The sequence below is a fragment of the Haliaeetus leucocephalus genome, unplaced genomic scaffold, assembly GCF_000737465.1.
Source record: "Haliaeetus leucocephalus isolate CR32 unplaced genomic scaffold, Haliaeetus_leucocephalus-4.0 Scaffold362, whole genome shotgun sequence".
Classification (NCBI taxonomy): Eukaryota; Metazoa; Chordata; class Aves; order Accipitriformes; family Accipitridae; genus Haliaeetus; species Haliaeetus leucocephalus.
Window position 1 is genome coordinate 8,629,268 of NW_010972798.1, and position 19,920 is coordinate 8,649,187.

General features: G+C 44.1%; 1 protein-coding gene across 3 annotated transcripts in view; it reads left to right on the forward strand.

Annotated features, from left to right (window-relative positions):
* The window catches only part of LPP (LIM domain containing preferred translocation partner in lipoma), a 314,060-nt gene that overhangs the window by 184,874 nt on the left and 109,266 nt on the right, over positions 1-19,920 (forward strand). For all 3 annotated transcript variants that reach the window (XM_010573061.1, XM_010573063.1, XM_010573064.1), the window contains one exon: positions 10,966-11,640. In XM_010573061.1, the coding sequence (XP_010571363.1) occupies positions 10,966-11,640 (675 nt within the window). The remainder of the gene's footprint in view (positions 1-10,965; positions 11,641-19,920) is intronic.

The following is a 19,920-nucleotide window of genomic DNA, read 5'->3' on the forward strand; positions in this document are numbered from 1 at the left end:
GAGAGAGGGAGGATATGTCTGTTTGTTTTGAATTAGCACGCTTGTTTTTAATTCCTAATGCAAAAGCATTTGTGGATGGGTGCACAGGTCAGGGTGCACAGCTGGCCTGAGAGCTGGACTGGTTGATGCTGCTGCCGTTATGTGCTGAGCTGGGTGCTTGGAGGTGCTGAGGTTTAGTCCAATGCAGGCTATATTTAGCCTCGATTATGAATTTCATTTGGTTTCGTTCAGGTTGCAGCAGTATGAATTGCCAAGATCTCGTTACATGTTGAGTTTGAAGCGAAGCTAGACGGTTATGACCTGGAGGAGGTTAGATCTGTAGGATTCGTTACAGTTTTCATAGAAACCTCCACTGTGTTCCCTGTGGGGAGAAAAACCCTACAGATTGAGAGGCAGTAGTAGGCCAAATCCTGATCGGCAACAGCCAGCGTATTTGGAGTAAATCTGCTGGAGTCAACAGACGTGCTTAAGCTGGCACCAGTGTCACTGAGATCAGCATCTGGCTTGATATAAGGCACTTCTTAAAAAATGTAACTCAGGCAGCAAGAAGTATTGAAGAATATCCTGATTCTCAGTGTGACTGTGATAACCTTAACCCAATCAGCAGCAATGGAGCGAATGTCCTGGGATGCTATTTTGGTCTAAGAACAGTGTAAGTGAGGAAAATTATAAATCATAACTTAATCAGGCTCATTAGGTCATTGTTGATGGAGTTTAGCAATCTCTTTTTTTTTTTTTTTCCCCCCGAAACTGCTCAGCTGAGAGGAGTGTGGCAGAGGAGAAAGCCTTAGTATGTGGGACTAAGCTGACATTTTTGGACTAAGTATGTAACCTATTCAGCAATATCAGTCGTTAAAAACACAGATCTTGGGTTTGGGTTAAGAATGAAGAGAAGATTTTTTTTGTTCTTTGGGGTTTTTTGTGTTTTTTTATATCAAAACTTACAATGGCTATTTGTGGTTTTGTTTCCTCAAGGCATATTTAGGAAAACTGGATTAATTTATAATGCCATTTGCAACAGAACCAAGCTTAGTGAGGCAATTGATTTGACATTGCTTTACACAGGCTTTTTAGACTGATACTGTTATGATTCTAATTTTTTATCAATGTGTCTTTTGAGTAAACACTTTATTAACCATACATTTAATATAATTTATATGTTCTCTATGAAGAGAGGAGAATAGTGAGGAAACAGTGATTATTCTGAGTTAAAACTTTAATTTAAAAATATTCTAACTTTCTGTATTGTTTTATACTTGAGTATTTCTGTGGTACGGATGGCATTTTTTCTTGTGCTATAAATTAATGCTCTCTTTTTCACTTTCCTGACTTGTTACAGTACTGCCCTGGTGTTTTGACTAGACATGTTGCAGTGGGTAAATTTTATGTATCTTGCTGTATGTATTTATATACCTATAGAATAATTTAAAAAGCCACAGCAGGTGAAAAAAACCTTTCCAATCAGATAGATTTCTCACCGTTGTACTTGGAGTCTGCGATATTGTGGAAAGACTAAGGTATTTCAGGCAGCGGTGATAACCCAGGCAGACGGATAAATAAGGGAACGTTCCACTCCACTTCCCAGAAGGATCCATCTGGGAAAACAGTTAAATTTGACCTGTTGTTGGAGCTCGTCAGCCTTTTGGAAAGGTGTACATTGGACCTAATAGGAAAATAGCCTCTCTGTCACATCTGCCTGTCTTTTATGGGTTTTTTGGTTGAGCTGGGTTTTTTTTGGTGAAGCTGTGTAGTTTTTCTTTGCTGCTAACCACTCAAGTTACTAACTTGAATCATTTTGTAGCCCACTAAAAATATTGGCGGATGACAGTGGGTTCTGGACCTCAAGTGAACCATAAGAAAGCAGATGTTGTATGAACACGGAATTGTTCGCTGATGCTTCTGCTCTTCTGTACTACTATTTGCGCAGGCTTTAAAATGTGGGGAAGAGAAGAATAAAACCACATGGTTTTCACAGGAAATAGAGACAATACTAACATTCGAAAATGTTTATGCCCTGTGGTAGGATAATTTTTTAAATCTGGTTTAATAGAGTTTTGGAATTTGAAAAGATAAATAGGTTATAAATGCAAGCAATGCGGCAAATAAATGGAATCGTGAACAAATAACAAGTAACACAAAGTAAACCAAGTAGTGTCTGAGTGCATATGTAATTCATATTATTTTATGTGTGCATATGCACACTCTTTTAATGTTCTCTAGAATTAATAAAGGAAGAAAGCTTGCATACTCCATAAACGCTCTGAAATTCCTTTGCAATTTAGTAGGAAATGAGAAGCTTTTATAGAATTTTTGGACTGTTCCTTAAATCCATTGTTCAACACACAATAGAAAAGGATAACTTTTCAATATAAGTTGTAGAAGGCTTCTCCAGAAGACTTCATAAATACGTGTATTTTGTCCTGTCAGTCACAGGTGCACATCCCTTCCCCTCACTCATCTTCCAATATACCTTTCTAATCCATTTTTTGTAATTATGATACACATCCATGGATAGCGGCATAATCTGTATAACCCTCTGACCTGCCCATATTTATCATACACATGAGCTTCTTTTCCATTACAAATAGCAAGTTATAAAAGGAAGAAAAAAAAAACGTTTTAAAGTCTGTGGATGGTGTAATTATGATACTTTAAGCTTAGTAATAGCAAAAGTCATAAAAATACTTTGCTTACCCAAAGTTCTTATTTATAGGGAGGTGGGGGCTTCCCCATTGTCAGGCAGCGCAACATTTTGCCTAAATTAAGCAAGGAGACTTGTTCAGCCCGTTAGAAGGGCCCCGTTTGCTGAATGGAAATGCTTTGGACATTCCTCCGTTACTAAGCCTTAAAGAAGGTGCTCCTTAAGAAGCTCAGTTTCACTGCTCCATGCACATAGTGACTTGTGTTCACATGGTACTGCTCTACCCTTTTTGTGGTCTTCAGTTTGGGGATTGTATTCAGTAGTTCTGCGTTTTGATATAACCAAAGGGCTGTGGTGCACAGCTCCTTACGTAATTTATTGCTGAGTTGATGTGCCACTGATTCAGCCAGTGCAGGGGCCTGCCATTGCATGTTCCTGAGGTCCAGATGGATGCAAATTTGTTGTGTTAGTGATGAGAGTGGAAAATCACAGAAATATTCCAAGATTAATTCAGAAAACATCTAACTTCTTGTGACTGGCATCTTCTGTAGCTTTTTGACAAAGATATTTCTCGTGCTGATAGCCAATGTTCTTGTAGATGAAGTTGCTACGGCATTTGAACTGGTCAAGTGGAATTGCTTAAATAGGAGAGTTTTAATTGTAACTAGCCCTTTTGATGAATTAAGCTAAAATTATGGCCCTTGACTGTCCACCAGAGCTAGAAGTATTTAGGTCAATTGTTTGCACATCTTTCAAAACTGGTCTCTCACGTAGTCCTTCTCATAAATACCAGATGATCAGTCATCAGAAAGGGAAAACCGAATAAAAAAGCTCATAGTAGTCATCGTAGTGATAGTATTGGGGTAAACAAATAAAAAAGTAAATATGAAACCGAGAAGGAAAAGCAAAATTCTTCCCTGTTGTGTTTTGGAGACCAAACTTCTCAGATGTGTTCAGGCTCTTTGGAATTAATGGGGTGTTGGAAAGTGGAAACCCAGATTGCCTAAAACACTTGACACCCGTACTGAAAGCTGAACCAAGGTGTGTGCCTATAACTGTGTAGGTCAGTTGTGAAAGGCTGTTTTCCATGATAAAATATTGGAGGTCAACTTGTTATCACCTTTTCTTTTGTGCACCCTATTCTCCCTTGTGTTTCAAGCTGGGCCATCACAAGGAGTACAAAAGAGGTTGTGAACAGAAACATTAACAACTATGTTGACTCCTTTTCCACCCGCAGTACCAGCTGAAAAACAGATCAAAGCTCAGAAGCAGTTGTGTTCTTGTAACACTTTATGGCATCTGTAAGGCATTCTCTTCATTTGAGAACCAGAGATGAACACTTTATTAGATTTCTCCTCTTCTTCTTTTGGTATAATGCCTAGGAGCAATCCATTTGAATATCTTGATAGCTTCTGGCGATCAAGCCAACAATCTGAATCCCATATAAACACATCTGGGAAGTATGAGTGTGGCTGCTGATCCATGCGCAGCCCATGCCTCTGTGACACTCGCCTGTCAGCTGTAAACTAGAAATGAGAGAATGATGAAACTGTAAAGAAAAGCTTCACCTGATCATAAACGTGTTTTGGCTGAGGGTTTTAAGGTTTTGGACCAGAGTTCAAAATTTTGGACCAGATTCTAAGGGCATTTTGACACCTAAAGAAATCTGTGTTAGCAACTGAGCTGTGTCCACCACATAGCAGCAGTGCAGAGGGGACTGACGTGTCCTCAGTGTGCTTGGCCTACTATCTGGACATTATAAAGAAGGCCAGAAAATCCTGTATATTGAAAATGCATCAGGTATGCTGAATGGGGCAGTGCATCTGCCCAGGATCTCTGGACATTCAGCAACCCAGCTGGAGCTCTACCAGGACTCCAGGCATCCGCAAGTCCCAGATGAAAGGCCAGATTACTCTTTTTCACCCAGATGTTATTTCAGACAGAAAAAGAGGATATGTTCAGGGGAACCTGGCCATACATTATCACTAGCAAGGCAGCTTGTTCAAATACAGAATTTGAAGTCAGCAGGAGTTTGATGTGTCTGCACATCAGGAAACCCCGTAAAATGCCCGTTCACATTTTCAGGTACCTAAAGGCCCAGGTTTCAAAGCAGAATATTTGATTTTTCTCTGGGGTTATCCTTCCCAAATTGAGGGGGAGCTGGGATCTGCTACCTTAGGCAGGAGGGAGGCTCAGCCCAGCTGCTGCTCTTGGCAAGGCAGCAGCTCCAGGTCCAGTGGGAGCCACTCTTCAGCACGGAGGTGGAAAAGGAGGTAGGAAAGGGCGGCCCACCCACGTCGCCCCCCTTCGTATGCTGGAAATGCCTTTGCAGACCAGCTTCTCGGTCTTGCATTGGCTGCATGGCGTGGCAGGGTCCTGCCTGATCGGCTGAGCTGCTGGCACTCAGAAATCCGCTTGGTGAGCAGCAGTAGCTGAGCTTGAGTGGCAGTGCACTTAATGCAGGGAAAAGGTATCTGTGCTTCTTACAGTCACGTCAAAATTACCTGCTTATTGTGGAATTTGTCTCCACTAACTTGTGCTGTCTAAATATTCAGTGACTTGTCTTGGCTGTTTTTATGCTTCTTTTACAGTCAGTGGAGTGAAGTAGATTCCCCCAGTGGATGATTCATCTCCCCTGTTTTAGGCTTCAATATTAGAATGGTATAAATGACCCCGTGGAGATGCATTTTGCAGAGAGAGCTTTAAGCACCTCCAGCTAGCCGAGGTGAATGCCAATCCGCAGCGTCAGGAGAAGCCAAGTTAATTTTCCACCCTTTGCCGCCTTTCTCACCCAGGCCTCCAACCGCCACCACCACTGAGGGTTATTAAAAGATTTCAGCTGGCACATGCCTGAGCTGGCCCCATGTTTCAGTCCAGCTTGTGCTGGTGGACCATGCAGAAGAGTGGCTGAGTTAGGCAGAGAGATGCTGCGCCGGCGCGGTGAGCTGGCAGCCCCCTGGGAACGCTGCATCCTGGGTTCAGCCCGCCGGAGGTTGCCAGGTTTCTGTCTTTCGAGGAAGAAGGGTTGTTTCATTCCTATCCTGGAGTAAATAGTGACCGAAATGCTTGAAAAAGGCAGCCCCAGCTAGAGCTGTGGTTCTCAACCTGTGCTCTGCGAACACTGGGGGTCTGTGGATCAGTCCTAAGGTAACCAAGAAGAATTCAGTGAAAGGTAACTTAAAAAAACATGTTTATTGTCAGTAGATTAACTCTCTCCGTAAAGGAGCTTGTGTCTCCTGGAAAACATTTGGGGCTGCCAAGCATAAAGGTTGAAAACCACTGAGCTGGAGTAATGTATCTTTATATGTGATAATTTGACAGCTAAAGGGCTAAAGCTATTCAACTGTACCTTTATGAAAAATGCCTGGAGAATTGAATAGAATGTGATAAACTTCGTGTTGGCATTTTTGATCCAGTCTGTGAAACTGAATAACTGAAGGGATTCTATAGAAAATACACTACAAATGCACAAAATAAAAGGAGAATGAAGTCCTTTTCATAAGGGTTCCAGCTGATCATATAGAATCATGCTCCTGCTGTAGACTATAGTTATGCTGTACTCTTTTTAAAATGTAACCCTGGCAAATGGTATAGAATGATAGGCTGATTTCTGTAGAACGGGTTTCATCCCTAGTACCTATGTGGTGACTTTTTAGTTGTAGGTGTACACTGCATTTAATTTCAAGATCTATGTAAATAATTTCTACAGAATGAAGAATCACACAGATACTCAGGATTTCAGGTTTCCCCACCAGGGTAGCTCTGAATCCAGATATGCAGCTTTGACAGTCAGACCCCTAGGACAGCACAGGTTTATCACAACACTATAGACTTCTCACATGATGGTTGGTACAAGAAACTCCTGCAAATGTTTATAAACTTTCACTGCATTTGAGAACATGGGGCAGGAGTTACCAAGCAAAATGATTCCACTTATGGTTACACATGGTAACTTTTTTTAGGAGAAGTGTTTTGGGGGTTTTTTCCTCCCACATTGATTGAGTTTTACTTAATTTTGTCAGTATTAGTTCACCTTTATTTGAACTGCTGGATAATTCATTTGTAGAAGAGGCAGTACATTTAGGTACTTCCATCTGTGTTTAAACAAAGCTCTTGTGCTTTCCCCATTAAAAAAAAAGATTTTGTATTATAATGCTTGTGGTAGATGAGGTTCTGAATTTAACTCCTTCCTACTCTAGTTTCTCTTAACAACTCTGCGTTATCAGCACCTGGGGTTTCTAGTTTACTCTCTCTTTGCAAATATGAATTTGCAGGAAGGGGTTGATGGTAAGTAGCATGGTTCTAATTTGCACTTGCAAAGTGTGTCAGACAGTTTCATCTAGTGCATGGTGAGCAGAGGAAAGCCTGTCTTCCTCTGAAAACAGCCCTTATAGGATGTCAGAGAGCGTGCTTGGCTGTGATAGTCACTTGCAAATGCAATATGGTTTTGAAATGAGCTGTCCAGGAGCTGCTGGAGGAAGGGATGCCTGCACTCCTATGAACCCACTCTTTGTCTTTCTCCTTTTTCTTTCACCTATTTCCACTTGTTTTCATGCTTCTGGGCTGTCACTTCGATGTACTTTTGGACGAGTCTACTTTGTTGCGCTGGTAGAAGTTCTCTGGACTCATTTGGATGAAAGATTTGTGATAGTCATCTGTTTTGCTAGGACTGTACCCAGTTACATAGATAGCCCTTTCCAGCTTTCTGTTCATTATTCCCTCTCCATCTACCTGGCATGTTTATAGCCTCATCCATTCCTCCTATCTTCCTAGTGCCTTCCAGACACCTGTTGAAATCACTCTTCCCCGTGGTATCTGAGTACCCTTTCCTCATCCTTCTGCACATCCCTGTCCTCAGAGCAGGAATCTTGTCCATAGTTCATGTGCATTTATAAAGTCTTTTCTTAATCCATTAATAATCTAGAGGTTTAAGCCTGGGGTGATATTTGAGTGCATACAGAAGGCTGGACTGTGGCTACCCTTCTCTCTCCCAGGCAAAAGGGCAGAGGATTTATGGTGATACCTCACCTGTGCCCTTGCTCAGGAGCTACAGCCAATGTGCGTCCCCATAAATCATCAGTGTTCCAGTAGTGTTAAATTCCCTCTACCTGTCCCATTTCTCTACTACACCACAGTAACTACCCTTATACCCTCTTCCTTCCCCTAAAGCCCAGCTTTCATCACACACTTGCCCAGCACCCTCAGAGGAATTCAGAATGAGTCACGCAGGACGCCTCTGGGGACTCCTACTGATGCAAACTTCCTCCTCCTCAAGGCAGCCTGTGGTTTGAATGCCACAATGCAGCCGGTACTTGTTAGCTCGAGCCTTTGCTGTGAAGTTCATGGCAAAGCTTGGTCTCTGGCCCGGGCACCCCCAACCTGCCACCTTCCTTCACAGGGCTCTGGTGCAGGAGGGAAGACTCTCAGGTCATCCTCTTTGTAGTGTCAAACATAGGAGCTGCTCAGAGCCTTTCAGAGTGGCAGTCAATAGGCAGTGAGGGGTTTTTTGGGAGAAAGGGGTTATCATTCATTCTTAAGGTGTATTCCAGTCCAGGCAGGAGACTGGCATCAACAAATTAAGTGTTATATGGATGTTTATATGTAAGATTAAAGCCCCCTGGTTCTTGGGATGGAATAGACTTCCATCGCAAGAGCTTTACTAGCGGTCTGTCATCACGGGCTTCCAGAGTCTGCATTCAGAAACATAAGATGTGATGAATAGGGCTCATTTATGTTGTTTTGCTTTGGGATTTCCCCCTCCCCCTGATAGGCCATTGTCTTTAAAACATTATCTACCTTCTCTCTCTTCACTGGGAAAAGAAAAATGCTTTTCTGGTGGTAATTACACAGTGCCGCGTTGTGGACCTTTCATCCCATTACAGTAAGTGGACAAACTACTGTCATTTACAAGACTGAAATAGGTGAGGAAATGGGAAAGTTTCTAGCACTCCCAGGTATAAACACCAAGCTGACATGGGAGAATAATTCCGACAGAAAGCAAATTTTCTTGCTAGCAATGAGTGCTGGTGCAGTTGTGCTCTGATGCAGGGATGGAGGAATGCCTGCTCCTTGTCAGGTGTTTCAGAAATAGAAGAATCAGGCAAAATTAATGGAGGGCTACAGACCCTTAACCTGTCTCTGCCCTTGCAGTTCAACTGAGACACGCTTCAGCTCTTCCTTGCTTTCAGTTTCAAAATCTCTTCGGTCTGTCTATGTACTGCCTTGTCACGGATCTGTTGGCCAGGTCAGGGTTTGAATACATTGAGAAGTTTTTTCTCCAGCAGAAGTTTGCTGCCTTATTATTATTATTCCCCACCTCTGCATACACATCTTTTACATCTCTCAAAACAGATTCGTGCTCTTGTTTGCCTGTTTTTTCGCTCGTTTAGAGTGATTCCTCATGGGAGGTTTACTCTCATGGGAGGTTTACTCTCATGGGAGATTTGCCCTGAAGGTGTGATTGCAGGAGTAAGGTCTTTACCGATGCATCAGCAAAAATGTATTTGCACGTCACCAGGGAAGAGCTACCAGTTGGGTAGTAGAGCTTCCTTATTCCTTTGGTAGACTTGGTTGTGGGCTGCGGACTAGAAGTTGGGCGGCTTGCACTTATCTCCCTTTTCTTCGTATGTGGTGGTTGCCAACTATGGGGCAGGGGGAATGCCGGTCTGCCTTTCTCCCACATTCTGTGGAAGGTGAGTTTGGTAGCCTTGGAGGCCCAGAGAAATGCGTGGTTGAAGTTCCTCTCCGGCCACTGGCCTGTGTTGGTTTGGCAGCAATTTATTGCCGCCACCTGCTGACCAGGCAGAGGATTTCTCTGGCCCGGGTAGAACTTGTGTGGGGGGTGTCCCAATAAGTCCCCACCGCTCTCTCCCCTGTCCAGCGGTCCCGGCGAGAGGGTGATGGGGCAGCAGGTAGAGGTCAGGGTGCCTGCATAAAGCAGGAACACCTGGGGACAAATACAAGATTGGTCATTTAGGGAAAGGCGGCACGTGCCTGCCTTAGCGTGAACACAACCACTGGTGAGGGCTGAGCTGGTCTGGCTTGGGGCTGCTGTGAACTTGTAGATTATCAAGCAGATCACAGGTGAGATCAAGCCCGGTGCAGGAAGTTCAGATGAGGTATAACCTCATATAACTATGGTGTTAAGTGCAACAGCAAAGTAATACTGTGAAACTGCATGTCTTCACTTTAATGCATCTCTGTATAGGAAGGCATGAAATTCAGGTACTCTTTCAGAATAAAGGAAAATAGAGAGGCAAGAAATTTTACGTATTCCTGAACTCCGGGAATTCAAGTTTGCTCTTCTTTGATTTATTGAAAAGACTTAAGGGTGATCTTCAGTGTTCTTCAGAAACTATTTCACGTCGTTCGCTCTTTAACAAAGACGTGCTTTCACACTGGTGGTTTTGGACGTGGGATTTAAATAAGAGGTAAGCCAGACAAACAAGTACATTAGACAGAAGGATGTACGATGCCTATTAGGACAGTGTCACTGCACTAAATCTTCATTTGGTGGCCAAATTGCAGGAAGCTGCGGCACTTGCTGTGAACCTCTTCCCTGGCTGCCCGAGCGCTGCTGTGCGTGGGGCACCGGTGCAGGGTTACATGGCTGCTGTGGTGGGAGCTGACTTCTGAAGCTCTGGGGAGTCCTGGCCCGCTTTCTCCCCTTTAATGAGCCAGGTATAAGATTTGCCTTCTGTGGGGTCACTCCAGGCTTTCAACCAGCAGTGTTTAGGAGCAGAGCCAGGGACAGGGACACCTCCATATTTTGCTTTGATCTAAGTTAATTCTTACAGCTTGGGAGCTGCTTTTAGGCCATCCCATTCTGCTGCCTCCTGCGTTGTTAAAGGAGCTCCTGTATCAAGGGCAGTACCCTGCAAGTGCTCTAGGGACCCGAGGAATTTCATGTCTCCGTAGAGACTGTAATCTCATTTTCTCTCTTTTTCAAAACACTCGTTTTCACAGGAATGCATGGGTTTTCCCCCTAGTTATTCTCCGGCGAGTCTCCCTTTTTCTTGTGTTTATCACTTTTTAGTTTGTTTGTTGGGAGGCAGAGGAGAAAACCCCGAGGAGAGACGAAACACTGTGCACGGCAGCTCTGCTCGGCTGCTGCGGCGCCATCCCTGTTCTGTCAGAGCAGGGAAAAGTTGCTGTTGCCATTTTCGAACGTGTGGTCCCAGGTACATTCCTGCTTCTCTAAGCAGTTGGAGTTGCTGCGCAGATGCTGCTGTAAAACCCCATTTCCACTTAACCCCTCGCTGCTCGACCTGATGCCCGAGCGGCCCCTCCTGCTGACGCTGTGGCTCTCTCTCCTTGCTCCCTAGGGCTCCGGCACCTCCAGCAGCTCCGCCGCCACCACCCCGTCCGTCTCCACCCCTGTCACCGGCCACAAGCGGATGATCATCCCCAACCAGCCTCCCCTCACCGCCACCAAGAAGTCCACCGCCAAGGGCCCGGGGCAGCCGGCGCCCATCCCGGTCACTCCCGTCGGCACCCTGAAGCCGCAGCCGGTGCCGGCCTCCTACGCCACAGCCTCCACCCCCAGCCGCCCGGCCTTCAACGTCCAGGTGAGGACGGCGCAGCCCAGCCCGCACTACCAGCCGCCCGGCCCGCAGCCCGCACACTACGGCAGCCTCGGGCCCGGCCAGCCCTACGCTCCCCTGCCGGCTCGCCCGCCCGGCGCCCCGCAGTATGGCCCTTCGCAGCCCCACGGGCCCGACTACGGCTACGCCCCGCCGGCTGCCCGGCCCTCCGAGCCCGCCTACGGCTATGCACCTCCGCAGGGCCGCTACCAGGACCCCTACTATGGAGGGTACGGGGGGAGGAACGGCTCCGAAGCACCCTACGTGCCACAGAGCTCCTGGAAGGCTGAGCCAGCGTATCCCGCTAGTAACACCGTGGGCCAGGCTCCTTCTGGGCTCTACCAGCCGCCCGGCACGAAGAAGACCTACATCACCGACCCGGTGCTGGCTCCGCAGCCGCCCGCGCTGCAGCAAAAGGTAGGGGACGCGGACGCTCTCCGGCCTCCCCGGGGGAGCGGAGAGCCACACGGCTGAAAGTGCCCTGGGACCCTCCCTGAAGGGCAGCGGGGGTGTTAAATGGTGTCTGGGGGGGCTTGGGGCAGGTCTCCCTCCCTATGGCTTCTTAAAAGCTGGAAGTAGGAACTCTCATCTGCTTTGAAAAGAGGCTTTTCTGGGGGCTTGGAAATGCCGTCGGCCTCAAAGGGCAAGATGGCGTCACGTGTGGAGGCACGATGTCAGCCTGTGGGGAGGAGGGAGGTTTCATCCCTCTGACGTGCCGTTACTCAAGGAGCTCGCTGGCGGTACCTCTGTACGGCATTGCTGCGCTTGGGTCTTCCCTTCTGGGCCCTCCCAAGATAAAATGAGAGGTTGGGTGTGAGCTTCTGCTCCGTGTGCTGGTGGACACCTCTGGTTCACCAGACAAATCCCTTCCTCTTCTCAGGCGGACAGGAGGTACACAAGAGGCTGGTTTTGATTGTGGTTCAGAGCGATTGCAGAGGTTGACCTCTGGTGTGTTGCTTTTCAAAATCACTTATCACTGAAACCACAGGGAAATGAGTTCCCACAGAGCTCAGCTCTGATTTTCCTCTCAGGTGATGATACGCTGGGTGGCCTCCATCCACTTGCACCGGTGCCTGGACCTCATAAAGTGAAGCCAATTTGAAACAGAAAGTTAAGCTGGTCCGCCTGGTTTCTCTGCCCAAACTTTGACCCTGGCTGGCTTTTGTCGATTCTGCTGGTGGTCGTCTCTAACGTGGCTCTGGGGGGACATAGGCTCTTTAGCTTTGTGGGGTCCTCGTAGTGTATGACGAGCTTAGTCTCTGCCAAAGGGTGAGGATGGCCAAGCCCAGCAGGAAGGCAGTGAAGCCGTCGCTGCCCAGGCCCACCCTGGCTCATCTCAGCATATCCCCGCTCTTCAGCTTGTGGGTGCTCACAGGGAAAGAGGAGAAAGCTTCTGACACATAACAGAACACGTTTTGGCATTTCCATCACTAGCATCACACAGACTGTTTTCCCTGAATTCCAGATTTCCTGACAGTGGGAACTTTTGAAGGCAAAGATGTTTCTCCAGGCAGTTTAGAGAGGGCAATAAATTACAGAAGTCCTGAAATACTATCTACTAGCAGCTAAGAAACTGCTTTTTCTCTTTTCTTCCCCTTCCTTACCAAGAAGCTAGGAGTGGGGAGAGAAGTAATAAACTCTCAGCATTGCAGGTACTTGGTATAGAGCTTAGATTGGAAAGTAGTGAAAGACACAAAATTTGCACTTAGCCTTAACTGGTGTAAATCATTATGGTTCCAGTGGAGTCACTGAGGAAATACTGAGGTACAGCAGATCCATATTTAGACTTCTATAGATACAAGTAGGCTTACATATATAAAAAATTTAAAAACTTTAGTTCAGTCAGCATCTCTATGGAAACACAAATCATCTCGAACCACAAACAGCACAAGCCTGTTAGGCTCATTTGCATTACAAAGCTAGAGGGGCAATTTAATTTAGCTCAAGTTTGGGGTTTCATGTATGCATATATATATAAAAATACATACATGTTTGTGTGCGTGCACGTGGCATTTGCAAATACACATGCAGAAATACCTCATATGTATCTCTATTAAAAGAATTCCAGTTCTTCTGCAAAACAGACTATTATCTGCTTGGTGATAAATCCCTCCAGAACTTTCATTCCCTTCCAGCCTGCTAAATATTTGCGTTATTACCTATTTCACTTTTGAACTTACAACTCTTCTTTAACATATTGGTGGCAAACTCGGCTTGATTGCTGCCTTGTGACATATATAGTTTAATTGGTGAAGAATTGAAGGTGATCTTACAGTCTAACAGGAAATGCTCAGTAATAAAACACTGTGTGTTTTGCCAATGAAGCAGTGCTGTCCAGTTTTACCGCATGCTGTTCTCTTCCTTTGCAGACTAACTCATTCATAAAATCAACTTTTGGAATGATTTTATTTAAAGGGAAAAAAGGGAAGGCTATGTTAGAGCCAGATATCTGATAGGGAGAATTGTCACTGTAATTTGACTTGTTGGCTACAATGTGAATTTTAATGTATTTTCCTACACACAAGTGGCTTCTGCATTTTGTTGTGTTTTGCCTTTTCAAGGTTGGTTTGAGGCCTTTCAGTTAAGGAAATTGATTTGAGAAGCCACGGTATGAAGCAGGCATTAATACATGTCACGTAAAATGCAAGAAGACCTTTAGGAATTTTTCTGCTTGCAAAGGAGTGATCTTAAAATATAAAACAATTTCTAAATGTATTCAAAAAAGTGCATTCTTAGTTTTGAACGCATTTTGTGTGCAAAATATTAAGGATGTTATAACAAATCCATCTCACGTTAGAAGTTCATGGTCCTTAATTCTAATACATACCATGATCCATCACTGTAAGAGGTAAAATTTTTCATTAAATTTGTTCAGGGTTTTTAAAGGAAAAAAAAAAAAAGGATGTTTATATTTTGCATTCTGGCTAGGAAGAAGTTCATGGTACTGTGGCTCTGTGTTTTTTGCTGTGTATTAATCCTGTTGAAGTCGCTGCTGATCCAAAATAAATCTGGATTGGTATGGGAACAGCAAATAATCTGTACTCGTTTTTAAAGCCCACTGAGAACAATGAGTTTTACTCACACACAACGCTGCATTGCATTCTGTCTTTGGGCCAGTTATGGAAGTGAGAGTCATGCTTGTGAAACCTCCGTGCATTTTAGTCTTTTGTAGCACCCCGTCTAGCATTAATGCCCAAGTCCTAGTTAGGAAATGAACTGGTGGAGTGCGTGTCCTCATTTAAACCTTCATGTGCTTTCAAGGGCATTCCTGGCCAAAAACCTCAGGAGCTTTCTCCTCTGGGTGGTAGGTGGTGGGCATTTCTGTAGGAGCAGCAGCAGAGTTGTCATGAGACCATCACAGAAACTTGTGACACGACCAGTCACTCTCGTGCTTTTTGCCAGCGGTGCTGTGCCCACTCAGACCAAGTCAAAATCTGAAGCCTCTCCCTTAACTTCTCCCCTCCCAAAGGCCAGAGAGCACAAGACCAGGGTGACTGATGAAATATGCTGATTTCTGGCACCAAGATATCCATAGCAGAAAACAAAAATGGCAAAGCCGGTTTCTGACGTGGAGAATTGCTGCAAGTTTGCCCTGTGGCCAAAACAGAGTTGACGAAACTCCCACCACTGACCAGCCCAGCTGTCATCAAATGTTTCTGTGCTGGACTGGTTAAGACACCAAATACCCTTGTCAAGCTCTCATACCTCCAAATAGGCCTAGGTCCTTTCACTGTTCTTGGTCACGTTTGAGTGGTTTTGAGACACTATCGTGCGTCTCCCAGGTGGCTTTGTGGACCTTTCATGTGGATCCTGGTGTATTTGAGGGGTGGCCACTGTAGAGACCTGGGAGGACTGTTGTTCCTAGATCTCAGATCCCTTGTATTCTCCTTCCTCTTTCTGAATCTAGCCTTACGCCTGGGGAACCACATTCCTTTGTAAAGGGACCTGCACATTTTCAGCATCCAGACTGAGTGCCACTGAAATCACTTGAGACAGCTTGTGGGTTTGGTCCAGAATGGCGGAGATCTTAACATTGATCTCTTGAGAGTGATCTGCCGATTTGGGGAGGACAAAAGTGTCTTGTAGCTCTGATTTAGTACAGCATCCAAATCCATGCTCCTTTGAGGCAGATTTGCTAGAAGGAGTAAGGGAGCAATGTCCCTTTGGAAGCTGTGTCTGTTCTCACTAACATGGCACAAGTGTACGAGTTCCCTAACCCAGTTAGCCCACACCAGCCATGAGTCACGTTGTCCCCATGTACGTATATACAGGCATCGCTGCATATGGAACATGACCTCCTCTTCAGGCAGCCCTTCAGTGTTGTGCACCATTCTAGGTGAGCACCGAAATGAAGTGGGGAGACAGCTGGAAATCAGGAGGTAAAATTAACGAGGCAGCTTATGCTTCTGGCATGGTTTAGGTGGTGGTGGCTGCTCATGATTACCAGGCCTCAACCACTGCATCGTTTCCGCACTGCTGGAGGTTGTGTTTCTTTGCTGCCTGCTGCAACCAGCATTGACACGGTCTCATGAAACTTGCAGTGCCCAAAAGGGGACTGATGGCTCGCTGTTTTCTCATGTTACACAGCTTTTGTCAGTTTTTCCACTGATTTAATACCTGTGATGGAGATATTCGCCTGGAAGTTTCATCTTTGCCTTAGAAACATCTGCTCACCAGTGTCCTTTGCTATGACTGATGCACTTCTCTTGTACTGGTTTAATAATTTTTACAGTCTGCCATCACTCACATAAAGTAGATACCTCCGGCACTTGCGTTTGAACTGAGACTAATGCTCTTGCTCTTTGCTGTTAATCTAGTGACTAGGAATTTTTTGTTCTCTGCAGATGAATAAATACAATCTGCCAGATCCCGTCCTGCTGTCACAGGGATATATTCTTTCTTAGGGTTGCCTTTTGCTTGTGAAGAAAGGCAGGCAGCTTGCTGTACGCAGCCTGCCTCCCCCCAAGTGTCTTATCCCCCAAAATCTCATATCTCCACCCAAGTGTCCTCTTCCCAAAAGTCACAGATCAAAATTTTCTGCTGGATGGGATTCAGAGACAGTGTAAAATGATTGTTGAAGTTGGTTTTCTGTCAGTGTGGGACAGTGGCTTCCCATAGTTTTAAAATGCTAAAATAAAGCAAAACCAAGTAAAATGATAAAGGCTTATTTAAAATATTCTACTTTGGCATTTAATGAATAAAAAAGACAGAAAGCTGATGTAAAATGAAATAAAAGGTGAAATTCCAAAATTGAGAGTTGAATTTGTGATTTCAATGTGACATTTCAAAATTTCCAGATGAATATGTAGTTCCTTTCTACCATGAGAATAGCAACAAATGTCAAAATGTTGACATTCTTCACAAAACAGTAATTCTGAGTTCTAACCAGCACTAGCTGTATATCAGCTGCTGACTCTGTGATTGCTTCTGGGTGGATTAAATTAAATGCTGTTGCTTCTGTTAAAATGAGGAGGAGGGAAAGAAGGCAGTGGTGTCTAACAATGAGATGAGAAGCTCAGAGTTAGGACTTGGTGGTATGCTGTGGCATTGAGAATGATGTTTTCCTCTTCAAGGTATTATAAATTTCTGCATCAAAATCTTTGTGAATTTCTTCAGGATTTTCATGTGAAAAGGTGCTGGCAAGAGGTGCAAAGAGGTGTTTTCATAACGGCATGCTTATCCCGACTGCAGGAATCTGACACAGTCTGGTTTATTCCCTAAACTTTTGACAAAGCCCAATTCTTGGCTTGAAATGTGTTTAACATTTTCATTTCAGAACTTTACTGTTTGTTCATTGTATTATATTTTTATTATTTAAGCACGTCATATACTAGCAGGAACCAGCTGATGACAGAGCAATTAATCAGATTTGTCTCTTAGGAATAATATATTTGAGTTGCTTTCCTGAAATAGAGAAACAAGTTGCCAGACAATTACACGAGTAAGTTAGGTCAGCATATACTGACTTAGGTCAGCATATACTGAGAAACCAACTTAAATTTACAGCTTCAGGATGCAGCTTTTGCAGCTTTAGCCTTTAGTCAGCCACAATGGGCTAGTAATATAAGAGGAATAATGGAGAAAGAGGCTTTTGGCATAATACCTGGATGTTCTTTCTTGCTCCTTCTTAAAATAAGCTGAGGACAATGCCTCCATACATGATAAGGCGTGGGGCAACCTTGAAGTTAATTAAGGGTCCTGTTCCTGTGCCATTTAACTCCTGATAACCAAGTGTCTACCTCAGTAGGTACTTCCAGATCATGTTACAATCTAACAAATAAGGATGTTGTATCTGAGGCCATAAAATGTAGTGAGTGTATATTTACCTGTAGGTTGAAAGGTATATTTACATCTGATGGGGAGGCTGTCTGGTTTTTGAGCAGTGATGCTTGCCTGAACCCTGGGGCCAGCTGAGCTCAGGTCTCTAATGGGCAGCCTGGTCTGGAGCGTGGTGAGGCAAGGACAGTTAGCCTTGCTACTGGTTTACAGCTTTCAGTTTAAAAAGCAGCACCCATAAAAGTGAGTGCCACTTAATTAATTCACAGGCATACTCTGGCTGTTATGTGTGATGGTGCTGCTGATTACTGGAGGAGCTGTTTCCTTCCATTTTAAAATACACTTGAGTCCAACCACACGGTAATTCTTCCGAAGCCAACACACCAGAGCACATGGTGAAGCTGTTCTATCAAATAACCTCTGTGTCATTGTCAAGTTTATTGTAATGAAGCTAGGACATGAATGGGTAGGGAAACTTGCCCAAGCTTAGGCACCATTCAACTAGGAGAGCTGGGGAGAACGAGGCGACGTGGAGCATCTTGGTGTGATTGGATGGCTCTTCTGTTTGAGGTGAGAAGGGGAAGGACTCTGGCTGCCCTGCTGGTGCGAAACTCTTTGGGCTTATGACCCAATGGTAATGCCAGTGTTAAGACAAGGAACTGCTCATGTCATTGTGATGCTTTGGGTGATGTGATATTTTGGTCATGTTATTTGGCATGGATCATCCTACGTTTGGGTGATTTTCCCACTGACCTCTATGAAGCATATTTATGGTCTTAATCCCATTCTTAATGGCATGTGTGGTTCGTTACTAAAGTGCCACTTTGTGTAGGGAGCTGTGCACAATTTAAAAGATGATTCATTTCTCCATTGACAGGCATGCTTGTCCACAACTAGACTCTTGAGCCTAGTACTTCTGTAAGCAGGCAAGTTAGAAAATGGTCGTGGTCCATAGTGAGCAGTGCAAGCCATGTAGGATCCCACCTAAAATAAGATATACAGTTATAAAGAGTAGAAAGTAGTCTGTAATGGTTGCTGATAACAATATTTTCTCCTCCAAGAGTAATGGTAAGAAATAGTTGGTAATATATGGTTACATTTACTGATCATAAATGTTCTGGTACTAAACTATCTTAGACCCCCACATAATGGGCTTCCTGTTAAGATTTACCTCTGAATAACTATAAAGAAACACAATATAGTAAATTAAATAGCAGCCTTTGGGAAAAAAAAAAGTTAAGAAAAAGAGGTCTCCTATCACAAGCTGAAAGAACTCCTGCAAGACAAACAGAATCTGCAATTATACTGACAGTTTTGTTCTTAAATGAAAATAATAGTGAATTATAAAGCTGTAAAATTGTTTTCACAACAATATTTTGTTTTTATAACTCATACTATTTCACTTAGTAGCTGCCTGGCTCCAGAGCAAGTTACATAACATGATATTATGAATCTAGTGCCTCAACTTTTTGTCTAGGGAATTAATTTAAGGGCTCTAAACTTTCCAATCACATTTTCTTCTTTGTTCCAGACGCAGTGTATTCTCTCTGCTTGAAAAAATATCAGGTGAACTGTCTTGCTTGTAGCAGAGTAGTATTTATATGCCTCTTTATCCACACTAATAGGGCAGTGACTTAGTTTTATATGGATCCTCAAAATAGCCCAGATTGAAATGTGCTGCCTAAAGTCAGCTACATAAAACAAATTAGAAGAGCGGAGCTGCTGTGTGTTAGCTGATCAATCTAGAATTAGCAAGGATTTTCCACAGTGTGGTTTAGCACCAGCACAGACAGATGAATTATTATTACTGGCAGTATCACTCATTCCCCCCAATTAAATCTTTTTCTAAACAAACAAACAAAATTTCCTCAAATTAATTGGCAGTAACTTAAACTGATGTATTAGGATTACTTCGGCCGTCAGTAAAATGGAACCACACCTGAGCTATAAAACAGCAGATTAGCTATAATAATTTTCATCCCATTATTGCCTAGTTAGACTGTATTTTACCAACACCTGAAGGATATTTTTTTCAGGGGTTTCCTCCAGCTTTGTGAGAGCTAGTCACTCATTAAATGAATCACCTTCTTTTCTGTTGTTGCTGTGAGAGAGCTCGAAGTGAAAACTCATGGCTTTGTCAGGGAAAAAAAATTATGTAAGTGGCCAAGGAAGCTCCTGATGTGTATATGGCACTGATGGATTCCTTCTAGGCTGTCGCCAGGAAGCCCTGTGGGGTTTATTTTTCAGTCTAAGTCAGATGACAGAAGAAATGTCCGTGAAGAAGTGCCCTGCAACATTTGTACTCTTGTAAAACTCAGTTTCGTGCGTCTCTTGCAGACTTGAAGTCCCAAGTGACTATCGTGTTCCCCTGGTCTGATGATCAGCATCAGAGAGGTGCCCTGCACCTCCTTCTCTGGCTTG